Here is a 20,020-nt window from a genome sequence, read left to right on the forward strand (position 1 = left end):
CAGCGCCCAAGAGAGGCCACCCAGACGCCTGTGCAAAACCTGCAAGGACCAGAGAGCAAAAGCAGCCTTGCCCCCCCCTGCAGCCTCCAGCAAACCGATCTTTACAAGCATGGGAGCCAACTTGAATAAAAATATTATTGGTGAGGGGAGCAGATAAGCCCTAATCCCCTCCACTTTGGCTTGGTTTTATCCCTCGGTCCCCTCCAGCACCTTCCCCTGCTCCTTGGCGGTGGCACGCACCCCTTGCCCCGGGCACCCTGAGCTGGGGGTCTGGCCCAATGCCCACCCCCACTGCTGACAGGCAACACCACGCAGCCCCACACCATCCTTGGTCAAAAAAAGCAGCCCTCGTTACAAATGGGAGGGGCCAAAGGCCACATTGGGAACCCCAGGGAGAAGCTGACTTGAGTGGCCACTTTGCCTAGAATGGACAACGCCCCTGAAATATACTCGGAGTTGAGAGTGGATTTCATGCTATGTATTCAGCTCATAGTTGGTGAGGAGGAATGGAAGTTCCCCCAGAATGTCTACTTTATATACATTATTTACACAATGGGCCACACATGATTGGCTAATTCCGGGATTCTCCCGTAGGCCAATCAGGTTCAGCGGCGTAGCGTGGGTTGTCAGCACCTGGGGCAAGGCAAGTAATTTGCGCCCCCTAACCCGGGGCAAGGCAAGTAATTTGCGCCCCCTAACCCGGGGCAAGGCAAGTAATTTGCGCCCCCTAACCCCTAACCTGCCGCCGCTGCCAGCTTCTTCTTGCTGCTGCCTGGGCTGGTCTGGTGTGGTTCTCTCCCGCACTCAGTGCTGCGCTGGGCGGCCGCTGCACTGTCCCTCCTCCAGATAGTCCCTCTCTCTCTCTCCACACCGCACGCCTGGCACCCACCCCCTCCACAGTGGGCGGTGACCCGGCGGCTCGGATCGGATTCGCACAGCCAGCACTGCAGTGAGAGAGAGTGAGTGAGCCAGGTAGGGGCAGAGAGCTGCGAGTGCGAACGCGCCCCCCCAGATGTTGCGCCCGGTGCGGCTGGCCCCCCCTGCACCCCCACGCTACGCCACTGATCAGGTTGCAGATTCACATCCACCTGGAGGTGGATTGGGTGGCTCCTGTGGATCAATCATTCTGTTGCATTCTGGACCCTATTCTAGGACCAATCAGACTGCTTCATTCTGGACCCTCTTGTTTTAGGACCAATCAGACTGCTGCCTTTTGGATCCTATTCAACTCAGTACATAACATACCCACTCTGGGCAGCTCCCAACAGAATATTATTAATAATAATTACAGAGCAATAAAACTTCAACCATAAAAAACTTCTCTACATAGGGCTGCCTTCAGATGTCTTCTAAAAGATAGTTGTTTATTTTGTTGACATCTGATGGGAGGGCATTCCACGGGGTGGTGTCACATGTCGGAATAAAGACACTTTCCCCTCCACCTGTCAGAGGGCTGCCTCCCCTTGCTCCCTCCCCTATACGATGTTGGCGATGTTTGTGTGTCATCATAGGTTGAAGGACACAAAAGTGGTCCATTAGGTCCAGCACCCAAGAAGGGCACAAAGACGCCTGTGGAAAACCTTCAAGCAGGACCAGACCTTGTGATTACTGTAGACGATCCAAAGAATAGTTTACCAAAGGTTCTGGAGAGGATCCAAGAATTTGGACAAGTAGTAGGCTTTAAATTAAATAAAAATAAAACTAAGGCCTTAGTGAAAAATGTGGCGGAACAATATAAAAAGGAGCTACAACAACTTACAGATATAGGTATACATAAGAAAATTAAATATTTGGGGGTATGGTTTAAAGCTAAAAATATTAACATACAGACATTTATGTAAATACTTGGAAAGAGATTCTAGAGAAATTTAGAAATATCGGGTAGGATGAAGTTATCTTTTGGGGGAAGAATATCAGTAATAAAAATGAATGTAATGCCAATAATGTTACTTTTATTTCAGTCCGTACCAGTGATCAGCAACACAGGATGCCTCAATGAATGGCAAAAAGTTATTTCTGGCAAAGGAAGAAACCTAGAATAAAATATAAATTGTTAACAGATGCTAAAGAAAGAGGCTTCACCCTGCCAGATTTAAAATTATATTATGAGGTGTCCTGGCTTTGTTGGCTCTGGGAAAGGATAACATTGAAAAATGCAGGTTTACTAGATTTGGAAGGACATGATAACAGATTTGGATGGCATGCATACTTATGGTATGAAAAGCTAAGGTGCATAAAGGTGTTCAGAATGATCTAAGAAAATCAATCTTTATGGTATGAGAAATATACTTATTACAGCAGAAAAACACCCTGGTGCCTTTCCCCTTTAGAAGCAATATCTTAGAAAAAAGTGAATACAGTGGTACCTCGGTTTAAGAACAGTCCTGTTTATGAACGATTCAGTTTAAGAACTCCACAAAAGTGGAAATAATGTCCCGGTTTGAGAACTTTACCTTGGACTAAGAACGGAATTCGAATGGTGGAAGGGCACTGGCAGCGGGAGATCTCGTTAGGGAAAGTGTGCCTCGGTTGAAGAATGGTTTTGGTTTAAGAACGGACTTCCGGAATGGATTAAGTTCGTAAACTGAGGTACCACTGTATGAGAATCAATTGGCCAACATATAGAGAGCTGTTAACCAAAGTAGAATATCAGGTGAAACTAAAACACTGTGATGAGATAAGGGATTTATTAACGGACTGGTTACACTTTCACCAACTAAATGATATATTTAAGATAGTTAAAAATAAAGGTTTTAGTTGTGAAATATCAAGATTCCAAAAAGATTTGTGAGAAAATAATGTTAAATTATTATCCAAAATGTATAGCTTGCTTTTAGAGTGGCATACAAAAGATTAACAGGTTAAGTTGGTAATGATACATTGGGCAAAGGATTTGGGACATAATATTCATGTGGCAGATTGGGAAAGGTTATTTGAAATTTATGGAATGTTGCACATTGAAAGAAACTTATATGAAAATGATGTACCAGTGGTATTTGACCCCTACTAAACTAGCAAAGATGTTTAAGACATTACTGGCAAGCAGACTTCGAATCCTTCATGGCTTCTTCACTGGTAAGCGACATGTGACTGATCACTGGACCTCTCCTTATCCAGACTCCACAGCGACAGTCGCTGCTTTTTTAATTAGGCATGGATTTAACATGTCCCAAACTTTTCTTCTTTTGCAGAGAGAGGCAATAAGGATGACTGTCCTCCGAGCCCAAAACACCTCCTAGCCTAAGGACTCCCAATTAATCTCGCCTCTTCACAACCCCCTGATGACTCGGCCAAGTGAGCAAGCATGGCTGTTTGTTCCACAGATAATTTTGGGGGGTGAACTTCTGCATTATCAGGAAACTTAAGCGATCCACACTGAACAATTACAGTTATCAGGGGATTCTGATTATCACTTTCTACTCCCGCCACAGATTCCTGAAGGGAGTCTCTCTAACTTTGGGTTAAAAAGGTAAAGGGACCCCTGACCATTAGGTCCAGTCGTGACCGACTCTGGGGTTGCGGCGCTCATCTCACTTGATTGGCCGAGGGAGCCGGCGTCCACTCCATGTGACCGGCATGACTAAGCCGCTTCTGGCTAACCAGAGCAGCGCACGGAAACGCTGTTTATCTTCCTGCCAGAGTGGTAGGTATTTATCTACTTGCACTTTGACATGCTTTCGAACTGCTAGGTTGGCAGGAGCAGGGACCGAGCAACGGGAGCTCACCCCGTCACGGGGATTCGAACCACCGACCTTCTGATCGGCAAGTCCTAGGCTCTGTGGTTTAACCCACAGCACCACCCGTGTCCCTTAACTTTGGGTTATAAGTATGCAAAAAGAGCTCCGCTGGAGCAGCCAAAGGCCCACAGAATCCAACGTCCTCTTCTTCCTGGGGCCGACAACACCCTCCCCACTTGTTATTCTCAGCAATGGGCATTCAGAGGCATCTCCCCCCCCCGTCCCCCCCCAAGCACAGGTGGAAAACAGGGTCATCCTCCATTAACTTGTCCTAAGGCCAGCCAAATTCGTGGCCACAGTTATCTTTTGTGGCAGCAAATCCCACTGTTTAACGATGCAGCCTGTGAAGAAGTCCTTTCTCATGTCAGTCCTGAATCTTTAAAGGTATTTTTTAGCCTGGTGGTGGGAGCGGGAGCAGTCAGGGCAGGCATCGGCTGTGGCCCTTGCCATAGCACAGTGGCCCCCGGCAGCTGTCGAAGAATGTCAGGGGCCAGCAGCACCCAGAGCTCTTCTCAAACTGCAAGCATCACCCAGCAGGTTTCAGCAGCCTCCTTTACCTGGCTCTGGTTCCTGCAAGAGCATCTTCCCCCCCTTTTCCGTTTGGAAGGAAAGGTCCAGTTTGGGAATCAGAAGCCCCTCTGGGGTTGGGAAGAGAGAGAGAGAATGATTCTTATTTGCAGAATCTGGATCCAGATAATATTCCTGGAATTTAGTCTACTCTGGACACTGGACACATTCCTTTTTCGAGATTTTCATCCCCCTTCTTAAGACAAAACAAGCAAGAGATAAATATGAAAAGAACCACAGAAAAATTAACAGTTATATGCTGCTGTGTTAGAACTTTATTTCTCAGTTGAGTGACATGCAGAACGGGACTTATGAAGTAGGGATACTTACCGTATTTTTCGCCCCATAGGACACACTTTTTCCCCTCCAAAAATGAAGGGGAAATCTGGGTGCGTCCTATGGGGCAAATGCAGGCTTTCGTTGAAGCTTGGAGAGCGAGAGGGGTCGGTGCGCACCGACCCCTCTCGCTCTCCAGGCTTCAGGAAGACATCCGCAGCCTAGGCAGCCCTGTGGGAGTTCCCGCAGGGCTGTCTAGGCTGCGGATAGCAGCCTGCCGCCCGGCGCGCGGGGCACCCTGAAGCAGAGCGCCCCTCGCGCCGGGCAGACATCAGCCAGCCCCACATGCTCGGGGGACAGCGCCGCCATCCCGATGTTCCCCGACCTGGTTTTGGGGGAGAAATAAAGGAAAACATTTTTTCCTTTATTTCCCCCCCAAAAAACTAGTGCGTCCTATGGGACGAAAAATACGGTATTTTGGCTTGTGGTTTTCAATGAGTATAGACTTATGGACTAAGTTGTTGTGTTTTTATCTCCTTATAATATAATATAATAATTAAAAAGAAAAATAAACAGATTGTTTTCATAAACAATATGCCAGCAGAGTACATTTAAATTGTTTAGTACACACAGATTTTTATCGTTTATGGGACACAACCTAGCCAAAATGAAGCATCTTCTAAATCCCACTAATTTAAAATGGAAGGAACCTAAGCTGCACTCCCAAACCATGTTTATTGGGGGGGTAGGACTCACTGAACACACAAGACTTGCCTCTGAGGAAACAGGAGATTCCACTGTGCTTGAATCGTAGCCAATGGGCCCTGGTAGAGTTGAGTATGAAAAGAAAGTGCTGCCGTCTCCCCAGTGGGGCTGACCCCTTGGAAACACGCTTAGGATTGCAGCCTGAAATGTTTGTGGGGTTTGCTGCAATCCTCACCCCACTTACCTGGGAGTAGGCCCCCCCAGGGGACTTACTTCTGAGTAGACCTAATCAGGGCTGAAGCCCTAGGCCAGCTGTTGGGAACCTTTGACCCTCAGATGTTGCTGAACTACAAATCCCATCATCCTTGGCCACGCTTGCTGGGGCTGAGGGGAGATGTGGCTCAGCCCCACCTGGAGGACCATAGATTATCTTCTCTAAAACGCTATTCCTTACCCAGAGAGCGCACAATGCCACAGTTCTCCTCTTTGACTTGCCAGAGCATCGTCCTCTGGCCTGGCTGTGTCAGGGATGCCTCCTCCTTGCCGAAAGGCCGCTCCTTCTCCTTGGCGCTCGCTGGGCCCTGAAACAGCCAAACATCCAGTGCTCGCTTCGGCAGCACATATACTAAAATTGGAACGATACAGAGAAACAGCCAAACATCCCCCACTCAGGTTCTGCTGTTCTGGAAAACGCCATTTAAAGATGGATGCCCAAGATCCCACACACACTCCCACTCCCGATTTCGCAATGCCAAGCCTGGTAAAATCAGAGTCCCCAGTCCCATCCATAAGCAGCTACTGAGAGGCAGTGTGGTGTAGTGGTTAGAGTTAGAGTGTGGCACCAGGACCTGGGAGGCCAGGGTTCAAATCCCCACTCGGGCGTGAAGCTCATTGGTGACCTTGAGCCAGTCACGGGCTCTGCCTAGCCCACCTCACAGGAAATTATTTTATAATTTCCACTCTTTATCATTGTATGGAATACCTTGTGCACTGCTTAGAGACAATGGCAATCCAGCAGTACAGAAATGGTTGAGACAAATTAAACGGGGCTGGGAAGTTGCTCAGTGATGGGGCATATGCGCTCTGCACGTGCTCAGGTGCGCTCTGGTCCTTAGCTGGTCTGTTACATTCACCCTGCTCAAGGGAACACCCCAGGCCTGCCGCTAAGTGAGGTGTCCACTTACGTGAGTCCGCCCATCTCTGTCCATTTCCAGTCCCTTAGGAGGAAGCAAAGAACAGGGGTGACTTGGGAGCGTCATTCTGTTGTCGGTGCTATGTACTGAAGTTCTCACCCTGGGCCAGCAGGAGGATACTGTAGATAGTTTTCACTCAGGTCCACATATGCAAATAAGGGATTGAAAGTGACATTCAGTGATTGGCTAGTTACAGAAAGTGGTTCCTGACTGACGACTGACGACCACTTTCTTTCAGCAGCAAGGGTTATAGTGGCAAAACACTGGAAAGATAAAAATACACCCACTAAAGAGGAATGGGTAGTTAAATTGTGCGAGCACTTGGAGCTTGCAAAGCTGACAGATGCAATAGGAGATAAACCTAAAAAATTGGTGAAAGAAGAATTATTATTATTATTAAGGAATTTTCCTTTGTAATTTTGGTTGTCTATATTTATATGTACTTGTTTAAAGCAAAATAAAAGTATTAAAAAAGAAAGAAAGAAAGAGGTTCCTGTTGCGTTGTAGTGGAGCTCTGTATAAGCAGGCTGGCTGAACCCTTCAGTTCAGTTCTCTTCTGGCCTGTGAATAAACAAGAGCTGTTTGAAGAATCTTCTGATATGTTGACCCACAACTTAACCGTCTGTGAGTCCCCATTTGGCGTGGTGAGGAATCGAGTCGGGGCCCGAGGGGAAAGGAAGTCTGTTTGGAAAGAGGAGAAATGAAGTTTCAAGGAATGAAAGTCATGCAAGCCTTGATTTCGTAGGCTTCCCTAAAGTTGTGCGTCTTTTCCTTTCGGTTGTCAGTTTTGGGGCAAGGGGCTTGGCGTTTGTGGTTCGAATGTAATGGTTGTTTCCTGACTTGCGAAGATGGCAAGGTTTGTCCCGGCTGCGTGGCTTGTTGTGAGCTTGGGGGTGGTGGGGTTGGAAGCAGCCGCTAAAGAAGGAGCTGAGCTGTTTTGGGAGGGGAATAGCGGCCAAGCAAGGGGGCTGGGAGCGTAGCCTGGAAGTGCTAGTGTGGGTGCGCCATGTATCCCGTGCTGATTGGCTCAGGCGCAGCGGTATGCAAATATCGAGTTCCGTTGTCGGGTCTTCCCACCTAGTTGAGGTTTCTGTGCTGCTAGTTGCGACATTGAAGAGGAAAAGGAGACCCCCCCTTTTGCCGGTTAGTTGATGGTCTCATGCCCGTGTGCGTGTGTCTGTGAGTGGGTGGGGGGCAGCTGCGGCCTGTGGCTTATGTGCCCCCCCTCCGTTCCGTAATGGGCTGGTACTCCTCGAAGCCCTAATAGAGCTGCCTTGGCTGGCAGGTTGTTTCTGGGGTTAATTTTAGGTGCTCCTGCTCGTGTTTCAAGCTCTGCTTTCCAGAGTGGACGGTACTGCCCCCTGGGAAAGGGGAGGGGTGGGGGGTGGAAATGGCCAGCAGACTTGGGAAAGCTAGCCTCACTGGGACAAGTTCATCAATTCCGTTGCGCTCATTAAACTAGGATAGTCTCAATTGGATTTTGAATAAATGTGCAATTAAAGGAGTTGTCTTGAGGGATTCAAGTCCCGCTTGCTCAATCAGAACTCGCGTCCATTTAGGGCAGCAGCAGATGTTCTCCAATTCAAAAAGGGCAAGGAAGCCTTTGAATGAAAATGTATGAATACCACAAGTTACTAGGTAACTGTGTGTTTGTGTGTGTAATCAAAAGCATGGGAAGCAATGAAGAATAAAACATTCAGCAGCTGCCAAGATCTGGGAACATACTTTATGTGGGTTTTTTTTAAAAAAAATATCACGTGGTTCCTGAGTTCCTGAGTCATTTCTAGGAAAGGAAACACCCACTGACTAAACACTGAAAAAGTGAAACTTAACTCGGGTCTTTTGCGTGAGGGAGCCATGGCTGCTTCTGGGCGTCCCGTCCAGAATCTTTGCGATGAAGCCACTTGCTCCATCTGCCTGGAATATTTTAAGGATCCAGTGATCATCGTAGAGTGTGGGCACAACTTCTGCCGATCCTGCTTGATCCAGTGCTGGGGGGAATCAGAGGCAGAGGCTTCCTGCCCTCAGTGCAGAAAAAGAGTCCAGAGGAGGAGCCTCGTCTCCAACAGGCAACTGGCTAATATGGTAGAAATAGCTAAGAATCTCGGCCTTCAAGAGGGAAAGGAGGAAGGAGGGAAAGGAGGAGTCTGTGAGAAGCACCAGGAGCCCCTGAAGCTCTTCTGCAAAGTCCACGAAGCCCCCATTTGCCTGGTGTGTGACAGATCAAAGGAACATGAAAATCACAAGGTGATTCCTCTGGAGGAGGCTTTTGAGGAATACAAGGTAGGAGATCCCTGGATCTTGAGGGGGAGAAATAGCTGTGAATTCAGGTCGGAAGGAGGCATGGCGTTAATTGGTTGTTTCTTACATTAAAAGCAGCCAAGGGGAAGCCTGAGGTCTGGGAGGAGGGAGTTGAAGTCTTTCTCTCTGCCAGGGGGACAAAGGGATCTTCCCTAGAAATACTCACAGCCGCTTCAAATATTTGAACTGGGACTGTGGGAGGGAGAGAAAGGGTTAACCTCAATCACATCCCCCAGCAGGTTGCTTTGTACATATGAAGAACACTACAAGTGTAAATTGCATGTACACAACTAACTACAAGTCTCTTTTGGCTAGCAGGATCCCTCCTCAATGCCCTGCAAAGCAGAAAGCAGAAAGGGATCAGCTGGGGGGGGGCTGGTGGCCAGGAATTGACCAGATGGTGCAGGATCCCTGCCCCACAAGTATCTGTTGGATGCAGATTTAGGAGTGGTGGGGTGGAAGCACCTTCTGGTGGGGAGCACGCTTATTCTGGGGGTGCTGTGGGGCCTGTGCAATGAGGTTTCAGCAGGGGGTGGGCCGGAGGATCTTCTCCCATCCCAAATGGCAAAGGACTCAGTGGTTCAGAGTAGCACCTTCCTCCTCCTCCTCTTCGCACTTCTCCCTGGGACCTCAAGATGAGAAGTCAGGCTGGGACTATCCGCAGAGAAGTTCAAAGGAGCAAGCATGGCTGCCTCTGCTCTTCTCCAGACTAGTTACAGTGGTACCTTGGGTTAAGAACTTAATTTGTTCCGGAGGTCTGTTCTTAACCTGAAACTGTTCTTAGCCTGCTGGCGCCATTTCCGTTCTCATCCTGAGGTAAAGTTCTCAACCCAAGGTACTATTTCTGGGTTAGCGGAGTTTGTAACCTGAAGAGTTTGAAACCTGAGGTACCACTGTAGTGGCACTAGAAAACTTTCCCATCCCAGTTCTGCCATGCTTTTCAACCCGTGTGCTGTGGCACCTGGGGTGCCCTGAATGATGCTCAGGGGTGCTGCTGGCAACACTGGCCTCTGTCCCTCAAGCTCTTTGTTGCAGCAGCCCTGGCTACAAGCTCCGCTGGCGAATGGTGCCTCTGCGGCTGGCCAGGGGGTGTTGGCTGCCAGGAGCTGAGACGGCCTCGGAGTAAGCAAGCAAACTGGCGAGGAGCCCTTGCTGTTGGAAATGGACAGACAAGTCCCAGGCCCCTGTGGGGCAGCGTGAGGAGGCACCTCTCTTTGGGGCAGCTCAGAGACCAAGAGGAGGACTCCTAAGGAGAGGGGAGAGGAGGCTGAGAGAGCCCTCCACAAGGGAGGGTGTGGGGCTGCAAGCTCTGCAAGCAAGGGGGGACCTAACTGGGATCCTGAGCCCAACAGGGACACCGCAGAAAGAAGGTAGTTGGTCAAGGGAGTCATGCACCCAAAAAGGTTGAAAACCTCTAGACTCTTATTTCCTCCAGTAAACTACTTCGCTATTATAGCAAGGCCACTGGGCCCAAGAAGCCAGTGTAATATTCATCTCTCTGTGCGTCTCTATCAAACATGAGTTCTTCCTTTTCTTTTCAGGGAGAGATCTGTCACCGCCTGGAGATTCTGAGGAGAGAGAGAGGGGAAATTCTGGCCTATCAAGCAGCTGTGGACAAGGAAAGCAAAGACCTCCTTGTAAGTGTCTCTGTTGTTACTGGACAGGGAACAAGCACTTGAAGAGTCGAGTCAGGACTGAGGAGGGATGGGGAAATCTGCCCATTTCAGCTTCTCCCCATTTCTCCTTTTTCCATATCAGTCTGTTTATTCATTTATTATTCTGAAAATGAATCAGATGTTAGGGTTTGCGGAAATAAAACCTACGTCCAGTCAGGCTTCCCTGCGTTGCTCTGCTTGGGAGCTGACCTGGCAGGAGAGCAGAGTAGCAGCGGTCCTGCGTCCGTGTGAGATGAGGGATAAATCAAGTCCAGAGACAGTTCGGTTCTTATCTCTAGAAGCGTTTATTTACAAAGCAATAAATCCATCAGAAACTTCCGACATCTCTCCGTGCTTTTTCCAAAAGCACACACGCAGCCTCTCTGAGCTGAACTGTGTCTCAGTCAGAATCGAAAGCAAGACTGAATGCAGACACACACTGTGACGCACTTCTCTGCGTCAAGCTCCTCCCAGATACAGGACACCACGGAGTTTTAACCCTGTCAGTTCCAAACTCCACAGCTACTTCCTTGTATAAATATTTTTATATGTACTTTACCCTCATAAATACATTTTTGTGAAGATTACCTGGCTGGGTCAACCTTGAACAATTCAGAGGTGTGAATTTCAAAGAAGAAGAGGAGTTTGGATTTGATATCCCGCCTTTCACTCCCTTTAAGGAGTCTCAAAGCGGCTAACATTCTCCTTTCCCTTCCTCCCCCACAACAAACACTCTGTGAGGTGAGTGGGGCTGAGAGACTTCAGAGAAGTGTGACTGGCCCAAGGTCACCCAGCAGCTGCATGTGGAGGAGCGGAGACGCGAACCCGGTTCCCCAGATCACGAGACTACCGCTCTTAACCACTACACCACATTGGCTCTTAATTGCTCTGTTTTGTTCTCCATAATTATTCAGCAATAGCAAATTAGGTAAATTCACTTTTGAATGCAGCTAATTTCAGTTTCCCCTTCATGGATCACTGCCTTGCCGTGGCGAAGGGGCTTGAATAACTCAGAGAAGCTATGAGCTATGCCCTGCAGGGCCACCCAAGATGGACAGGTCATAGTGGAGAGTTTTGACCAAACGTGATCCACCTGGAGCAGGAACCAACAAGCCACTCCAGTATCCCTGCCAAGAAACTCCATGGACAAAGACAACAGGCATATAAAAGTTATGACGCTGGAAGATGAGCCCCTCAGGTCGGAAGGCGTCCAACATGCTACTGAGGAAGAGCGGAGGACAAGTACAAGTAGATTCAGAGCTGATGAAGCAGCTGGCCAAAGCCGAAAGGATGCTCAGTTGCGGATATGCCTGGAAGCGAAAGGAAAGTCCAATGCTATAAAGAAAAATATGTAAAGAAAAGGAAATGCAAGAAAGCAAAGTGGCTGTCCAACGAGGCCTTACAAATAGCGGGGGAGAGAAGGCAAGCAAAATGCGAGGGAGATAGTGAAAGATGCAGGAAATTGAATGCAGATTTCCAAAAAATAGCAAGGAGAGACAAGAAGGCCTTCTTAAACGAGCAATGCAAAGAAATAGAGGAAAACAATAGAATGGGAAAAACCAGAGATCTGTTCAAGAAAATTGGAAATATGAAAGGAACATTTCGTACAAAGATTTCCATAATAAAAGACAAAAGTGGAAAGGACCTAACAGAAGCAGGAGACATCAAGAAGAGGTGGCAAGAATACACAGAGGAACTATACCAGAAAGAAATGGATATCTCGTATATCCCAGGTAGTGTGGTTGCTGACCTTGAGCCAGACATCCTGGAGAGTGAAGTCAAATGGGCCTTAGAAAGCACTGCTAATAACAAGGCCAGTGGAAGTGATAGTATTCCAGCTGAACTATTTAAAATTTTAAAAGATGATGCTGTTAAAGTGCTACACTCAATATGCCAGCAAATTTGGAAAACTCAGTAGTGGCCAGAGGATTGGAGAAGATCAGTCTACATTCCAATCCCAAAGAAGGGCAGTGCCAAAGAATGCTCCAACTACCGCACAATTGCACTCATTTCACACGCTAGCAAGGTTATGCTTAAAATTCTACAAGGCAGGCTTAAGCAGTATGTGGACCAAGAACTTACAGAAGTGCAAGCTGGATTTCGAAGGGGCAGAGGAACCAGAGACCAAATTGCAAACATGCGCTGGATTATGGAGAAAGCTAGAGAGTTCCAGAAAGACATCTACTTCTGCTTCATTGACTATGCAAAAGCCTTTGACTATGTCGACCACAGCAAACTATGGCAAGTTCTTAAAGAAATGGGAGTGCCTGATCACCTCATCTGTCTCCTGAGAAATCTCTATGTGGGACAAGAAGCTACAGTTAGAACTGGATATGGAACAACTGATTGGTTCAAAATTGGGAAAGGAGTACGACAAGGCTGTATATTGTCACCCTGCTTATTTAACTTATATGCAGAATTCATCATGCGAAAGGCTGGGCTGGATGAATCCCAAGCCGGAATTAAGATTGCCGGAAGAAATATCAACAACCTCAGATATGCAGATGACACAACCTTGATGGAAGAAAGTGAGGAGGAATTAAAGAACCTTTTAATGAGGGTGAAAAAGGAGAGCGCAAAATATGGTCTGAAGCTCAACATAAAAAAAACGAAGATCATGGCCACTGGGACTCTCAAGAGTCTCCTCCTGAACCATAATTCAAAAGCATCAATTCTTCGGCGATCAGCCTCTTTATGGTCCAGCTCTCACTTCCATACATCACCACAAGGAAAGCCATAGCTTTTACTATACGGACCTTTATTGACAAGGTGATGTCTCTGCTTTTTAAGATGTTGTCTTGGTTTGTCATTGCTTTTCTCCCAAGAAGCATGGGTCTTTTAATTTCGTGGCTGCTGTCACCATCTGCAGTGATCATGGAGCCCAAGACGCCTTCCGACCTGAGGGGCTCATCTTCCAGCATCATAACTTTTATATGCCTGTTGTCTTTGTCCATGGAGTTTTCTTGGCAGGGATACTGGAGTGGCTTGCCGGTTCCTGCTCCAGGTGGATCACGTTTGGTCAAAATTCTCCACTATGATCTATCCATCTTGGGTACCCTGCACAGCATAGTTCATAGCTTCTCTGAGTTATTCAAGCCCCTTCGCCACGGCAAGGCAGTGATCCATGAAGGGGCCTTTAGGCTGTAGCTCTCTGCAAAATAGAAGTCAATAGAAACAGTAATGGAGAGGGTCTCCCCTCAAAATAAAGGTTTACTTCTTTAGTAACTGGAGATTTCATGTCTATGAAAAATCAGAAGTGTCATCCCTGTGGAATTCTCACTATTCTCTTCCTCATGTTTTGAAGGCTGAGCACCTTCCACACTCAGACCTCCTCTTTTCCTGCAGAAATTAACAGAAACGGAGAGGCTGAAGGCCGTGGAGAAGTTCAGAGAACTGCGCCGGTTCCTGGAAGAACAAGAAAAACGTCTGCTGACTCACGTGGAAGAGGTGGAGAAGGAGATTGGAGGGAGAAAGGATGAGCAGCTGGCCAGACTCTCCAGGAAACTCTCCTCTCTTGAGAGGATCATCCAGGAGATGGAGGAGAAGCGTCAGCAGCCAGCGAGTGAACTCCTGCAGGTAAGATGGTGGCAGGAACAGCCCAAGGCTCCAGGAAAAGGCCGCCCCTTTCATGTATGCAAGGAGTGCAGGGGCTGAGATGATGGAGCCTCTAGTCAGGTTTGTTATGGACAGGAAGACCCAAGAGACGTGGGATGCTGAACTCACCTGAATGCAGACTAGAGATTCTTGATGGAACGGGAGCTGATCTTCTGCTCTTTGCTGATGCTTTGTCTCCGAACGCCTTTCAGCTGTGGGGGGGCTTCGTCTAGGATGCATTCAGGTCTCCTTCTGACATGAGCCAGTCTTTTGACCAAGCTTCTCTTCCCGTTTCCTGCACAACTTCTGGGATGATCTCCTTCCCCATGGATACAAATTGGCCCAAAATGGTGCTCAGTCACAGTGACCAAAGAGCAAGACAGAGGGACTCATCCAGACTGCTGCTTGTCCCACCCCTTTCCTCCAGGAAAACCGACTGTTTACTGCTGAATTAGAGCAAACCAGGTTTTCTCTGGATTGACGTTTGCTTTGATGTTGCACTAAGGAGCAGGTTTTTCCTGGGGGAAAGCGGCAGGCCAAAGATAAAACCACTTGGACTTGTGTTTTCTGGGCACAGGAAAAGCAGAAGTGTGGATGAGCCCAAAGAAACACAGAATTGTTTTATTACCCCCTGGGAGGCATTTTATGCTGCAGGTGCTTTTTTTACTTCCAGATGGAAAATAGTATTTGAAATTTGGGGACTGGGACAGTGCCCTGGCAGGATTATCCTGTAGGCTTACGTTTGTCTGAATAGCACAATGCAAACTGGATTAAAGTTATTAAAATATGGAAATGTGGAGAACTTGAAATCAGAACAATTAATAATTTCAGATTGGAAAAATAAAAGCTGTGAGAAACGAAAACTGGCTGATTCCGCCATCCCTACCCCAAACCTTGGCATGTGCCAGGCAGACTGACATCTGAGGGGCAGAGTCTGAGGGGGTCTTCCTAGTGTGGCCTGTGGTGTGCAGTGAATTCCCTTCTCTTTTTCCCTCTAGGATGTGAGAAGGACCTTGCAGAGGTAAGTGGATCTGGCTCATTTCCGTTAGCATCACTCTTTGAAGCTGAGATGCAAGAACCTCAGACATGGCCCTCCAGGGGCTGCAGGGGGGAGACTGGAGGAATCACTCCCTGAGGCATCTCACAGGTAAAAGTAGAGCCCCCTCTTTGAAACTTGTAGCCCCCAATTCTCCCTCCAAGGTTCAAGGTCAACTGCCTCCTCCCTCCCTCCCCACATCACTTCACACAGGGATGGGGGCTCTTTTCTTTCTCTTGAACTTTCTGTTCATGGAGTTTGTGGTAATTTCAAACATCTAGAAGAGAAAGTGCCAAAGATGCTTGGGAAGAGTTTAGGACAGATTTCAATGTCCAACTAGAAGCCCCCCAACTCTGGTAACTCAGCCCCTTTGAGGCACTGAGGGAGGGAAGGTCTGTTGGTCTAGAATGGGTGGGTTCTTTTTCTTGGGAGTGTTTCCAGCATGAGAGGCTGAAGGTGGTCTTGAGTGGGGGGTGAAAGTCTAGTTGTTGATGCCTCTGGAGGGAGAGTCCAATTGGGCATGGAGTTGTGCCCTTCCTGGGTGAGAGAGGGGGTGAAGGGAGGGTGGAGGTGGTTCTCCTTGACCACTGGGCAGTTTTGGACATCACTCACATCCTCTGGAGAAACTCAGGGAGGGAGGGGTTGCCGGCATTCCACCTCAGGGGTTTGCTTCTTAAGTCCTGGCACCTTCCCAGAAAGTTGTTAGGGGGCAGCATAGTTTGAAGCCATGGGAGCCCTCCGGTGGTGTCGCTTGGGGTTACATCTTGTCCCTTGTGCTGTTTAGCATCCCTACGAAGCCACTGACCAGGGCTTGGAGGTGGGTGTCAAGAGATGAAGCTGAATCCTGAAAATTACCTGGTGGGAAATGAAGTTCCACTTTGTCCATGTTATTGAGATCTCCTGCAAGAATTAGGGAGATGGGGCCACAATGGGGCCATTCATTGTTTTTCTTTTCACCAGGTATGAGAAAAGAGAGAGTCCAGAGAAGCCACTGGCTTTCCCTCCAGAGCTGAGGAACAGGATCTTGGACTCCTGTGATCTAAATCACCTTGTGGAGGATGCAATGAAACAATTTAAAGGTAATGAAAAATGGCTGCCAGGATTTCACACTGGGAATTCTGTTACTTCTTCAGAACTGAACATGCCAGGCTCTTATTGCATGGAATTGAGTAACCCCAGGATACCTTCCTTCTTGGTGCTCCAGCCTTCATTTCCTGTCCCCCAGAATGGCCCATGTATATTGTGACGCTGGATCCTGTAAAGAAAGCCTGAACCAGAGTGTAGAGCAAAGTCAGGATTTTTTCCTCCCATGTGCATCTGTTTACAGTTATACAAAACCTCCTTTTCCTTGTGGTTCCGTCTGCACAATCTGGGGTTGTCCTTTTGGAAGTTCTCCTTCTCTGAATGGAGTCAAAGGGCATTAAGGAGCCCCCAGTTCCCCCTCTGCCTCCTGCTCAGGCTTCTTTCTCAGCCGTGGAGCCAAGGCCTGAGCCGTCTCCTCCTCAGACGTCCCCCTACAGCTGTCATATCTAGGGCTTCAGCCTTCAAGATCTCCTGAGAGTTCCCCCATTGAGAGAGGAAGCAAGAGCACATGAGCCCCAAAGGGAACAATTATGCTTGTTAACAACCTTAAAGATTTGTAGAAGGTTTGTGAGGAAGGGTTTCCTTTTGCCTGAGAGCTCTGCCAATCCTTCCTCACCAAACTATGCTTCTCCTTATGTTTCACAATCTTGGCTTTAATGATTCCCCCACCACTTTACTTGGGGAAGATGTTAAGGCTGCCTCCATCTCCCCTCTGCCTCCTTTGACGGGATTCCTCTTGCTCTGCCTCCCCTCCAGTCCAAGAATGTAGAGCCCAATTTAGGGACAAAGTTCAGAGACCAGCAGGATTCATGCTGAATATTTTTATTCTCTTATTTGTAAGCTTGCTTTATGATTGCTGAGTTTTAAAGCTTTAGTTATTTTCATAGATTGTAGAAGGTTTGTGAGGAAGGGTTTCCTTTTGCCTGAGAGCTCTGCCAATTCTTCCTCATCAAACTATGCTTCTCCTTATGTTTCACAATTTTGGCTTTAATGATCCCCCCCCACTTGGGGAAGATGTTAAGGCTGCCCCCATCTCCCCTTTAAAGCTTTAGTTATTTTCATAGATTCTTCCTATGATTTTCTTGTTTTTAATTATTTTTTGTACAATTTAATGAATATTTAATAATTGTGCTTGAATTTAAGGATGCCACGTTATGAAGTGTTACTTTTGTATGGAGATTTATTTCAGGTGGAAGAGTGTTGCCCTTACACTTTATATCTTTCTGCTTCCTCAGATGCTCTGTTATACAGAAAACCGATTCAGAAAGGTAAATTTCCAGGGGAGGAACAATTTGACAGGAGGGATGGGGACTGATATTTCATGGGTGTTGAGCAGTCTGTTCTGCAGACTTTGGGACTCCCATCAATGGTGTAACTCTGGGAAACAGTCCTCTACTGGCGTTTGGGTTCTTTGTCTGTCCCATGAATGAACTGGGAGGGAGGTTGAAGCCTTGGATTGGGGGCAAAGCTTGTCCCTGCGAAGAACCTGCACACCAGTCTGAGTTCCATTCCTACCTATAGACAATTATCCTGGTTTTTTGTTTAATTTTATATATTGTGTTTTCTTTCATAAAATGTATATACTGCTTTGTGGTAGGAAAAAGCCTTAGAGCCTTACAATATCTTACAAAAGCCTTTAAGGAGGATCCTGCAGGGTCAGTCCAATGTCCATCTTGTCGAGTTCTCATGTATAAGGAATAAGTGTGTTAAAAGGGGCACCCGCAAGCACCCAGTCCCTCCACCTCCTGCCAGGCTGGTCTCCCAGCAGCAGAGCCAAGGCCTGAGCCGCCTTTTCCTCAGAGTTTCAACCTCACCAGCCATTTCTCGTGCTTCAGCCATCCCCATCTCCTCAGAGTTCCCACAGTTCTTTCGAGATCAGCCCTATTCTATGAGGATAGACTTCCCATTGCACGAGACTCTTGGAATTACATGGCAAAGCTCTGCCGATTTCCCCTGTGCAATTTGGTTTGTCAGCATACTTGGAAATTCCAGTTTCAACAGCTTTTCCCGACCATTTTACTTGGGGCAGATGTTAAACCTTTCTTCATCCATCCAGTTCAGATCCCCATTTCATTTGTGGATTTTGAATGATTGTATCCCATCATTTTCTAGTATGGTTTACCATTTCTGATTTTCCCATGAAATCATGGAATAGCAGAGTTTGAAAGGAACCCAAAGATCATCTAGTCCAGCCCCCTGCAATGCGGGAATCACAGCTAAACTCGTTAGTTGTTTTAATTCCTTAGGCCTAGTGATATTACATTCTCAAGAATTATATTTTGGAGAATAATTAACATCACTACTTAGGCCTACAGTTGTTGTCTTTGCATGATTTCATCTTTTGCTTGAAATAAGGAAACAACAGAGGCTATGTTATGGTGATGTTTTGTAAAAATATATATATATTTTTAGCTACTGCATTGTAGCCTGTTAAGCTAAAAGGACGCTGGCTCAGCTACAAGATCTTGGAGGAGGAATCTGGGAGGGCAAGAGTTAACACCCCCCTGCCCTTAAGGAAAGTCCATATGTACGGCAACCCCACACTTGCCTGTCATGACTGTCTAAGCTCCTAACTGGTAACTTTTTGAGTTATTCCCTCTTCCCTCCATGGAACTAGTCTTATGTTATATATTACATCCAAAAGAGAAGCATGGAATAAGCAGTCCTTTGTAAAATTGCTGTGCCACCTGCCTTTTATTTTCCCCAGACTTCCAAGATGGTGGGGAGGAAGGCAAAGACAGGCCAAGTGGGTGAGAGCGATGGAGAGCAGGAATAAACAGGCTCCCCATTTAACACAATTTTCACTTGTAGGCACAAGGGCCCAGAACGTGATCCCCGCGAAAGTGAGGGGAGGCCTATATGTTGTTTAATGTTGTATTTTTATGCTGTGAACCACCCTGAGACCAATGGATGAAGGGCAGTATGCAAATATTATTATCATTATTATCATTATTATTATTATTATTATTATTATTATTATTATTACAGGGGGGTCCTCATATCCCAACCCAGAGCTCCCCAAAGGCCAATCCCCTCTCCTGCCTCCTCCAATTCTCCTCTCTTTCCCCTTGGATAACACAGAGGAGACGAGTAAAAGGTTTCCTGGGTGGTTTTTCCCCTTAGAAAATGCCTGGGTTGAGAGGAGAGCAGGAATAATACACATTGAATATAAGAAAGTGACGGGAACTGATTTAAAAACCATCAAGGAAAATATTTATTCTGATGAGAGTCTGCAAGGAGGAGTCTCAGTCTAGCATGCAATGCAAAGAAATCCCCTTGATCTGAAAGGGAATCTGGGTTTTTTGGGTGTTATTTATTTATTTATCAAGGTGTCCGTTTCTGTCTCTCGGCTGACTCTGCCTATTCTTCTTTTTCCCTCATCTTTTCCCCAACAGCAAATGTCACTCTAGATCCAGACACAGCCCATCCTGAACTCATCCTGTCCGAGGATCAGAAAAGCGTGAGAAAGGGAGACAAACCTCAAGCCCTGCCTGATAATCCTGAGAGATTCAGTGACTGGCCTTGTGTGTTGGGACGTGAGGGATTCACAGCAGGCAGACATTTCTGGGAAGTGACTGTGGAAAGTGGGGGATGGTGGGCTTTGGGGGTCGCCAGGAAGTCTGTGAGGAGAAAGGACATCTTCCCCTTATTCCCTGAGACAGGGATCTGGGCTGTGGGGAAGTCGGGAGGGAAGTACTGGGCCTGCAGTTCCCCTGATGACTCTCCTCTGTCCCTGAGGGAGAAGCCCAGGAGGATCCGGGTGACTCTGGACTATGAAGGGGGACGTGTGTCTTTTTCTGACGCTGACTCAGGAGCCGAACTCTACACGTTCTCAGGAGCCTCGTTCTCTGGCGAGACCCTCCTCCCTTTCTT

The 20,020-nt window shown here is 47.4% G+C and overlaps 2 protein-coding genes across 2 annotated transcripts in view; one reads left to right on the forward strand and one right to left on the reverse strand.

Annotated features, from left to right (window-relative positions):
- LOC310756746 (uncharacterized protein) overlaps positions 1 to 20,020 on the reverse strand; it is a 1,375,527-nt gene that overhangs the window by 1,124,687 nt on the left and 230,820 nt on the right. The window lies entirely within an intron of this gene.
- Positions 1 to 20,020, forward strand: part of LOC310756757 (E3 ubiquitin-protein ligase TRIM11-like) — a 31,926-nt gene that overhangs the window by 11,606 nt on the left and 300 nt on the right. The window contains 5 exon segments of the mRNA XM_083601432.1: positions 13,780 to 14,010; positions 15,027 to 15,049; positions 16,025 to 16,143; positions 17,383 to 17,415; positions 19,543 to 20,020. Of these exon segments, the coding sequence (XP_083457558.1) occupies positions 13,780 to 14,010; positions 15,027 to 15,049; positions 16,025 to 16,143; positions 17,383 to 17,415; positions 19,543 to 20,020 (884 nt within the window).

Source organism: Podarcis filfolensis, assembly GCF_964270895.1.
Source record: "Podarcis filfolensis genome assembly, chromosome: 2".
Lineage (NCBI taxonomy): Eukaryota > Metazoa > Chordata > Lepidosauria > Squamata > Lacertidae > Podarcis > Podarcis filfolensis.